Raw genomic sequence first — 10,953 nt, 5'->3', positions numbered from 1 at the left:
AGTACCTCCGACAGCTGTGATGCTTAATAAGTGCCTCTCACTATTTTCCAGAAACACTCTATTCTATGAATACACAATGAGCGGGGTGAGCCAGGTCAAACACAGTCTTGCAAGTAGATGTTATAAGTAACCTAGAGACGATTTAAAGCCAACAGTAGGATGTCCTTAGGTTCTCTGCTAACATTCATTTGAGTCTTGTAACTCTGAGCTAATGGCCTAGTTTTCTAGGATTTCCAAAACCTAACCCCCACATAAATAATAGAAGTTTATTTTCTCACAATCCTAGGGTTTTGTAGGCAAAGACAAAGGTGTTGACAGGTTTGGTTCTTCTGAGGCCACTCTTCCTGATTTCTGGGTGACTGTCTTCTCCCTATGTCTTCACAAGGTCTTCCCTCTGTTTATGTCTATATTCTCTCTCCTTTCAAGGACATTGGTCACTTCGAATTAGGGCCACTATAAATACCTCACATTAATATAACTACCTCCATAAATCTTATCTCCGAAAAGTCACATTTATGTGTACTACGGGGCCCTGGTTTCTATACATTAACTTTGAAGGAACACAACTCAGTATAAAGTAGCTAATTACTCACTCTTCAGACAATGAAATGTTACCACATGGCGGGCATGATTAACAGCTACAAGTCAGCTTGCTGAATACTGGCTTTTAGGTATGTGACCTGACATTTAGGAATTATCATCTCTTTTGGAATATGGCTCAGGATTGTACTGCCCCAGTTTTTACCTTCCTGCTAATAAAGACCTCATTATAAGAATAAAAACATTAACTGGAGCAGATTGGTATTTGCATAAAATATGTATAAATACCCTTGCCAAATCCTTTCCAAGGGGTTTCAGGCTGCCTTAATCATTAATGAATTTAATGAAAATTTGTTACATGCTGAAGATTAATTCTTTGAAAAATTCTTTAATAATATTTAATGATTATTTGAGCAAGTTATCAAGATAATTGTTAGTGAACTTAGGCTTCAAATGAGTCAATAGTATAACCTGTGATCCTTGAGAAAAAGGACATGCCAGTTGAGTTCACTTTCCCAGAGGCCTAGTTCCTAGAGGCATTTTCTAAATGATGACCATATAAATGGAATCTGAGCAGAAAGCTACAGTCTTGTTGGAAGGAAGTATTCGAAAACAGAGATATGGAGTATAAGAGGGTTAGGATTTGAGTTGTGGAGGTATTTGGAAAAGGAAAGATCTGTAGATAAGAAGCCCCCAAAATCTGTGCAAGAGTTTTTTTGAGGTATTTATTAATCCTAAAGCACATGAATGTTAAAACCTAACAGGGAACAGTTGTTGAGGGACTGAGAGGTGAGATGAGCTGAGCATAACTGAACAGATATTTCAGATGTTGCAAAATGTCTAGAAGAAGTTGGAGTTATCATCTAGCCAACCTGGAGAGATCTTCATAAAGATTTTGATCTAGGTGCAAAAATGACATCCGGGGAGTAAGAGTAACAATAAAACAGAGCCATATTAACAAACCTAAAATCAAGGCCAAAGAGAAACAAGGTGATCGCCAACAAATGTAATTGTTCAGGGGAAAAGCACAAAAAATAAATAATCTCTATAGAAGTATAAGGGCTTCCCTGGTGGCTCAGATGGTAAAGTGTCTGCCTGCAATGCGGGAGACCTAGGTTCCATCCCTGGGTCAGGAAGATTCCCTGGAGAAGGAAATGGCAACCCATTCCAGTAGTCTTGCCTGGAAAATTCCATGGGTGGAGGAGCCTGGTGGGCTATAGTCCATCGGTCGCAAAGAGTCGGACATGACTGAGTGACTTCACTTTCACTTTCACAGAACTATAATATAATTGATAGCTTCTACAATGTATCATTTAGCCATTGAAAATCAGGAAGAAATGATCAATGCTCAAGAGATACATCAGTCGACAGTAGAGGTCCCAGACATAATACAGATAGTGGTTACAAATAAAGTTACCAAATAACTAAAATTTATATTGAAGAAATGGGAAACAAAGATAGCAAACATGAAAAATACAATATTTCACTGAAGTATTAGAGTCTACAAAAAGAATCAAATATCTATTCTGAAAGAGCAACATGTATCATCTTAAATTAAGAAAACATTGGCTAGGATTTAACAGATGACTGCCCCCAACAGCAAGCAGGACCAATGAACCTATCTGAAGATTAATAATAAACTAACAAGCAATAGCATTAAAAGTAATGAAAAATGGAGCTGAGTCTGAAAGACATATGGGAATATGGTAAAAATTCGAATATATACTACAGAAAAAGATAAAATAGGAATAAAAAATTTTGAAGATATTATTTCTGAGAATTGTGATTCTATATTCCAATTTCTCCACTTAAGTATTATTCCATGGTATTTTCACCATTTCCTTTTTCCAGTTTCTTTCATTTACCCATCAGATTCTTGTATTCCCCAATTTTTCCAGCCCATAATTTTCCTTGCCTCTACGTGATCAGATTGTTTATAAACCTTAATTTAACTGTTTCATATTATAGATTTTCTATTTTTAAAACTACACTTTCAAAAACTTTCTCTTTCTTCAATATATAGTTAAAATATGCTCATCATGCGGCTGCTAAGTCACTTCAGTTGTGTCCGACTCTGCGTGACCCCATAGATGGCAGCCCACCAGGCTCCCCATCCCTGGGATTCTCCAGGCAATACTTGGACATAAAAATTCAGAGTAAGAAAATATTTCCTTTATGTGAATTTACTCTCAAAAATGCATGTTATATGAATGGCATTAGTGATTTTTTCATTTAATGTGAATTTAACAAAAATATTACAAGTCAATACATATATGATAAAGGTTGATTTTTAAGAATATATTCTTTTGAATGCATGTTCCATACAAGTACATGTTTTATCAATCTTCTAATAGTAGAAACCTTGGATGTTTCCAACCTTTTAGCTACTATAAGTACCACTACAATGAGGCATCCTTGCTCACATAATTATATCTTCAGATAAATTCTTTAAATTGGAATTACTGGATTAAAACTAACAGTATTCATCTCTTTGTATCAAATTTCCCTGAAGAAAGATATAGAGCTTTAGGCTTCTATGAACACACAATAGTATTACTTATTTTCTTAAGGCCTTGCCATAAAGAGAGAATAAAATTGAAAAAGTCATCAATATTAATTACAAATAATTGTATCTCTTTTTAACTTCAACATTTATTTATTATTTATATTTTCATATGAATGATGATAATTGGGGAAATTAATTTTAAAGTGTTCTGAAAATGCTTAAAGAACAGCCTAAATTTTGTGTTCTATGCAAGTTTTTGTTTTTTCTACTTCAAACTCTTGAAACATTTCAAAAACTTAACTGTTAAACAGCTTTAACTTAGTTGCTAAAAAGCTTTATTTATTTATAACAGAGACAGTTAAAAACTGAAAGCTTGATAATGAACACAGAAATTTAACTGAAAGGCAGTTTGCTTTATAAGAAAGTTTTCTTACCTTCCTTCTTTTTCTTTCTTTTTCTTATCATTGTAAATACATTATCATGTAGTTTTACTGAATTTCTTTGCTGCTAGATAATTGTGATGCTGTGTTTGGACTACTGATTCACAAAAATGAACACAAATTCCTCCAAAAAGCTCTAAATTGATAAATTCATCAATATAGTTTTTATTAACTTATTGTAACTTAATATTTAAACACACAAGTACATTCTATACAAACTATAATGGACAAGTCTCAGTCACATTCTCTATCATTCCATATTCTTATTTTGACAGCTAGAATAAAGGTTTTGAATCCATACCAATATAGCAATCATAAAAAAAAAAATAGCCAAAAAAGTAGTCAAAAAAAAGTCCATACCAATAGAAAAGTCAGAAAACATAGTAGACTCTGTCTAAATTCATTGTGTTTCATGGATAAATCAAGACTTAGTTCCCTAGGACTTAACCCTTGTGGCAGATATCACCCTCTCACTTCCTTACATCTCTCAGTCTGAGCTATCTGGAATCTTCATCCCAGATGAAGATCTTATCCCATCTCAGCCATCCATGTGACTAACTCTGGTTAACCTGGTTGGCTTCACTGAGTAAAACACAATAGCACCTCATCTCATGTAACTCTGCATGCCTCTTGCTTCCTGGGCCAAGGTTTCCTTTACCCCTGGAGAAAGTCACACTGGACTCCTTGGCGGCCATGATGTGCATATAACCTATAAGGTAGGCTATAAGGTAAAGTAATACCCCATGGAGTGGGGTATTCTCTCACTCATTTATCAGTGAGAGGGTCAAGCAATTAAATTATTCACTTATCTATTCTTGGATGGACTGTTCCAGGAGACATATTTCATAAGACTTCTCATAAGACAATCCCATGAAGTAGGATGTTTAGTTGTTTCTAAAGCCAAGAAGTAATGCCAGCATCAGTAAAACACCCTTGAACTTCCTCTCCCAGCTCTTTTGTCTCACTCCTCTTTTTCCTTATTTATCATTAAATGTTGGTGCTTGCCTGGTGGCTCAGATGTAAGGAATTTGTCTGCAATGTGGAGACCTGGGTTTGATCCCTGGGTTGGGAAGATCTCATGGAGAAGGGGATGGCTATCCACTGCAGTATTCTTGCCTGGAGAATTCCACGGACAGAGGAGCCTGGTGGGCTACAGTCCATGGGGACACAGAGTGGGAAATGACTAAGTGATGATAAAGTGTCTGTCTACAATGTGGGAGACCTGGGTTTGATCCCTGGGTCGGGAAGATCTGCTGGAGAAGGAAACGGCAATCCACTCCAGTACTATTGCCTGGAAAATCCCATGGACAGATAAGCCTGATAAGTTACAGTCCATGGGGTCGCAAAGAGTCGGACACGACTGAGCGACCTCACTTTCACTTTCAGGATAATGGAGCCACTGAAGTTGCAAAAATCTAGTGGCAGAGAGAATCCAGCCTAAGATGTAGGGGTATTCTCTGTTTTCAGAGAGGCAGAAACTCTATTCTTCTGGTCCCATTGAAATAGAAAAAGGGGAAGACAAGTAAGAAAACATTGTTGGTCAGATGCATATATATACTGAGTTTCCCGTTCTGGCTTGAAATCACAGACAGGGGGCTGTTGGATACAATTAGAATAAATCTTAAAATATATGAATATTTCCCTAACATTTCCCATTAGTATCTCTGGCTGGAGAACAATGTGCAAAGCAACTGCATAAAAATATCACATAAGGTTGAGCAAGGAGAGATGAGCGCTCTCTGTTGTGTCTGGATCCAGGAGCAGTGAGACAGCTCTTCTGGACCCTTGCTGCCTCTGGCAGGGACTTAAACAATCCTACCTGCCTCCTGAGAGATCTGTATGCAGGTCAAGAAGCAAGTTAGAACTAGACATGGAACAACAGACTGGTTCCAAATTGGGAAAGGAGTACGTCAAGACTACATTTTGTCACCCTGCTTATTTAACCTATATGCAGAGTACATCATGTGAAATGCTGGACTGGATAGAGCACAAACTGGATCAAGATTGCTGGAAGAAATACCAGTAACCTCAGATATGCAGATGACACCAACCTTAGGGCAGAAAGCGAAGAGGAACTGAAGAGTCTCTTGATGAAAGTGAAAGAGGAGAGTAAAAACGCTGGCTTAAAACTCAACATTCAAAAAACAAAGATCATGGCATCTAGTCCCATCACTTCATGGCAAATAGATGGGGAAACAATGGAAACAGTGGCAGACCAAAATGGCTCCAAAATCACTGCAGCCATGAAATTAAAAGACGCTTGCTCTTTGGAAGAAAAGCTATGACCAACCTAGGCAGCATATTAAAAAGCAGAAAAAGTCTGCTTTGCTGACAAAGGTCCATCTAGTCAAAGCTATGGTTTTCCAGTAGTCATGTCTGGATGTGAGAGTTGGACCATAAAGAAAGCTGAGTACCTAAGAATTAATGCTTTTGAATTCTGGTGCTGGAGAAGACTCTGAAGAGTCCCTTGGACAGCAAGGAGATCAAACCAGTCAATCCAAAGGAAATCAGCCATGAATATTGATTGGAAGGACTGATGCTGGAACTGAAGCTCCCATATTTTTGGCCACCTGATGCGAAGAGCTGACTCAATGGAAAAGACCCTGCTGCTGGGAAAGATTGAAGGCACGAGGAGAAGGCAGTGAGAGAGCATGAGATGGCTGGATGGCATCATCAGTCCAATGGACATGAGTGTGAGCAAACCCCAGGAGATAGTGAAGGACAGGGAAGCCTGGTGTGCTGCAGTTCATGTGGTTGCAGAGAGTTGGACACGACTGAGCAACTGAACAACAACATTTTCCCTTCTTATCTCTCAGGTCCATCACTACCGCTCTAATCTATGTGTATTTCTCCAGGCCATCATCTAGCCAGCAATTCTTGCCTGGACTGGTAGTAGCTTTTAAGTTGATTTCTCTGATATCGGCTTGGATACTTCAAATCCTCGCTCCACACAGCCCTAGAACCAGCCTAAATTAAGGTCTGTCTACTTGATATTTTCATACTTACAACCCTCTAATGGCTTCACATTTCACACAGGACATCTATCTGGACCAGTAGCTTGGAATATGAGTGTTTCCATGCTGCTTTCTCTCCAACCTTGCTTCTCATTAATCCTTGCTTCGTGTTTTTCTGTCAAAAAACCCTGAGCTTTGTAGTTTCCCCCCACCCCATACATGTCGCTTACTCCCTTTGGGCTTTTGCTCCTTCCACTGATTAGACAGAATATGTAGTTCTGCCATGCCACCTCATACTTCTGGTTAACTCTCACTCATCCTTTAAGATGATCTTCTCCTGAAAGTCTTTCTTAGCCACTCTCACTCTAAGTGAGTTATACTTTCCTGAGCTATATTAGCACTACACTCTGCAGAGCCCAGTAACTAACTTGGTGTGTGGCAAGGTTAATTTCATTTATTCATCTGCTGTTATTCCCGCTAGAGAGTGAATAAAGTCATAGTAGAAAATGTATCCTTTTCATTTTTTCATTTCCAGACCTAACAGCACAAAATGTGTGTGTGAGTGTACATACATGTGAACGAATTTTAGCAATTTTGACTTGTATTTATTCATGTATTTTTAACTATTCATTATCTCTTTAGAAAATTAAGATTTCAAAGTAAAGACATTATGAGTCATGGACTTCATAAATTATTTTGCATCAGGTAAAAGGCTAAATTTTATAATATTCCTGGTTCTTTCTAGTACAGTGGGAAGTCTAATTTGCTACTGTCTTATTTATAGGTTATAGGTCTTGTTGTTTAAAGATATACTAAGTTTATGTTGTATGTGATATTAATACCATTTGTTGAGCTCTTACTATGAGTCATGGATTCTGGCAAGCATTTTGCATATAGGTATTTTCTCTTCACAACAAACCTGTGAGCTTAGTATCAGTGAAATTTTTACACATACTAAAACTAAATGTTAAAGAATTTAGGTAAGTTGCACACATAGCTACTGAAAGACCTTTGTAAAAACCAAGCTCTAGCTGAACTCAAAACATGCATATTTTTAAACCTTTTTTTTTGGCAATGGATAAAATGCCTTCATAATGGAAATCCTTAAAAAGGGCTGTTTTATAAGAGAGAAGTTCATATGTTTTCATGTTCAAAAACACTTCTTCACAACAGATCTCATTTTAAAATTTGAATAATTCCTTTATATACAGTTTAAATATTTAGAAGGTTTAATTATGTAATTTGAGAAAAGAGGTAAAAAACAAAAAAAGCCTCTCTATATATCTTTTTCCATTACTTCTTAACTATTTTCTATCACTTCATAATTGTTAGCATTTCATGCTTGATTCAGTTCAGCTCAGTCGCTCAGTCATGTCTGACTCTTTGTGACCCCATGAATCACAGCACACCAGGCTCCCTGTCCATCAACAACTCCCAGAGCTTACTCAAACTCATGTCCATCGAGTCAGTGATGCCATCCAGACATCTCATTCTCTGTCGTCCCCTTCTCCTCCTGCCCCCAATCCCTCCCAGCATCAGGGTCTGTTCCAGTGAGTCAACTCTTCCCATGAGGTGGCCAGTGTATTGGAGTTTCAGCCTCAGCACTAGTCCTTCCAATGAACACCCAGGACTGATCTCCTTTAGAATGGACTGGTTGAATCTCTTTGCAGTCCAAGGGAAAGCATCAGTTCTTCAGCGCTCAGCTTTCTTCACAGTCCAACTCTCACATCCATACATGACCACTTGAAAAACCATAGCCTTGACTAGATGGACCTTTGTTGGCAAAGTAATGTCTCTGATTTTCAACATGCTATCTAGGTTGGTCATAACTTTCCTTCCAAGGACTAAGCGTCTTAATTTCATGGCTGCAATCACCATCTGCAATGATTTTGGAGCCCAGAAAAATAAAGTCTGACACTATTTCCACTGTTTCTCCATCTATTTGCCATGAAGTGATGGGACCAGATGCCATGATCTTTGTTTTCTGAATGTTGAGCTTTAAGCCAACTTTTTCACTCTCCACTTTCACTTTCATCAAGAGACTCTTTAGTTCCTCTTCACTTTCTGCCATATTAAACTTACTCAAATATCAATTTAAAATCAAATGATTTCTGACAGGTTGTAGCCCTTGTATCCCTGGTCAAATAATCTTCACAATTACAGTGTGTTCTTATTTGCTAGGGTGTTTTCTCCAAATTTTGATCATTTCCCATAAGAGACAAGGTCATTTGGTCATTTCCCATGATCAAGCCAATGAGGAAAAAAAGAGAGTTCTTTGAAGGACTATGCTACTTCCATTCTGCTCTCTTCTCTCACCTCCACAATCCATGGATTGCCACCCACACTCCACAAGTAGAGAAAAAACTGACTGAAAAAGCTCTGGTATGTCTATATATTTATTAGCATGACATCGTTTGGTGTTTTGCTGTTGCTGTTAATTGCATCACAGTTATATTCTTAATTCTCTTTCCCTTGAAGCCATGGCTCATGCTCTTACTTCATTTAAGCTGGTTATGCCTTAGGAAACATCACTATCATGGGAATGTAAAGAAATATTTCAAGTATAAACCAATTTTTGAAAGAGACGATAGTGGCTGAATTTAAAATATTGAACTACTATGTTATTAATCTCTCCCAACTCCTTTACCTTAAATATTCTACAAATACCTTGCTTTATTCCAAAACATTTTGCCTATATGTTCTGATAACAGAGGAAAAAATATACGTACTTATTTCTTCTTATTCAGAATATTTCACATAACCACATTAAAAGCATACACTCTGTGCAGCTATTTGGAAGCTGTTTGCATTTTCCTGTGCAGCACTAGCTTCACTACCAGAGCCAGAAATGTGGACTGGGCTTTCTTGGAAGACAGCCTTAGGAGACTTTGAAGAAGATGAAGAAAATGCCTGCTCAGGAGAGATCCTTTGGGCTCTTTTATCAGTATAAGTTCAGTCACGGCTGGCTCTTTGCGACCCCATGAACCACAAGACACCAGGCCTCCCTGTCCATCACCAGCTCCCAGAGTCCACCCAAACTCATGTCCATTGAGTCGGTGATGCCATCCAACCACCTCATCCTCTGTCATCCCCTTCTCCTCCTGCCATCAATCTTTCCCAGCATCAGGGTCTTTTCAAATGAGTCAGCTCTTTGCATCAGATGACCAAATTATGGCACAGCCATTATCATGTATTTTGGGCCCCAATCTCAGGACTTTTTGATATCTTTGTAGTTTGATGTCTGTGTAGATCATGTTTTGATATCTGTGTAGTTGTTGGACGAGATGACCTCTTAGGTCCCTTTAAACTTAGTCACTTTATTATTCTTTAAGTTTTTTGTCAACTTCTCTCTTTATCAAGCATTCTCTTCAGAGCAGCTTTGACCTCTTTATTCCTCAGACTATAGATCAGGGGGTTGAGCATGGGATTGAAAAGGCTATGAAACAGCAAAAGGTATTTTTTCCCTTCCTTAGAGTGCCCATATCGAGGCCCAACATACATGATAATGGCTGTGCCATAAAAGAGCCCAAAAACACAGAGGTGGGATGAGCAGGTGGAGAAGGCTTTCTGGCGCCCTTCTGCTGACCGGATCTTTAGGATGGCACATAGAATATGAATATAAGACACCACAATCAAGGAGAAAGGTCCCACCAGCACAGACACTGCCCCAGCCAAAACCATGGTCTCATTAATGTGGGTGTCTGCACAGGCCAGCTTGAGAACAGCTATGATTTCACAGAAAAAGTGATTAATTTGATGCGGCCCACAGAAGGGTAATGGTAGGAGTAACACCAGGTGGACTAGGGCTAGGAGGACTCCGAAAACCCAAGATGTCACTGTCAGCGTGATGCAGACTCTCCAGCTCATGATGACCGAATATCGGAGGGGGTGGCAGATGGCCACATACCGATCATAGGACATCACCACCAGGAGCAGACACTCAGTGTGAGCGAAACTCAGAAAGAGAAAGGTCTGTGTGATGCAGCCAGCAAAGGGGATGGGCTTGGCTGGACTCAGGAGGTTGACCAGCATCTGGGGCACCGTGCTGCAGGCGTAGGCCATGTCAACAATGGCCAGATGTGACAGGAAGAAGTACATGGGGGTGTGCAGTCTGGAGTCCAGTAAGATGAGCCCCAGGATGACCCCATTCCCCAGTAGGGTGAGGACATAGAACAGGGAGAAGAGCCCAAAGAGGAGCATCTGAGTCCTTGTGTTAAGGGGGAATCCCAATAGGATGAACTCTGTGACAGAGGTCTGATTTCCCTCCATTTCCCTGTGACACAGACAATGAATCTTGCCAAATTGGAATGTCCAAGAGAAGAGCTTTAACATGCTGAATCTTTGTCAGTCACTGTTTATTCCTTAATAAAACATCTTCAATGATATTTTTGTCCTGTTAGTCATTTAATAAATGAAAACTATGCATGCCACATGAGACAGAAGGAACATTTTCACTGCGGTATGCTAAATGCTAATATTCGGAAGGCCTAGTATTCAATAAATCTTTACTCCC

At 38.9% G+C, this 10,953-nt stretch overlaps 1 protein-coding gene across 1 annotated transcript; it reads right to left on the bottom strand.

Annotated features, from left to right (window-relative positions):
* Nucleotides 1-9,779: 9,779 nt before the first annotated feature.
* LOC101117664 (olfactory receptor 2A25) lies at nucleotides 9,780-10,709 on the bottom strand. Its single transcript, XM_004008145.3, has one exon. The coding sequence runs from the start codon at nucleotides 10,707-10,709 to the stop codon at nucleotides 9,780-9,782; it is 930 nt and encodes a 309-aa protein (XP_004008194.2).
* Between the last annotated feature and the right edge of the window lie 244 nt (nucleotides 10,710-10,953).

The sequence above is a fragment of the Ovis aries genome, chromosome 4 (genome assembly GCF_016772045.2).
Source record: "Ovis aries strain OAR_USU_Benz2616 breed Rambouillet chromosome 4, ARS-UI_Ramb_v3.0, whole genome shotgun sequence".
Taxonomy (NCBI): domain Eukaryota; kingdom Metazoa; phylum Chordata; class Mammalia; order Artiodactyla; family Bovidae; genus Ovis; species Ovis aries.
Note: the sequence above shows the minus strand (reverse complement) of the source record. Positions and strands in the feature narration are given on the sequence as shown.

Coding starts and splice junctions, on each gene's coding strand:
- LOC101117664 (XM_004008145.3), bottom strand. CDS start 10,709: ATGGAGGGAAATCAGACCTCTGTCACAGAGTTCATCCTATTGGGATTC.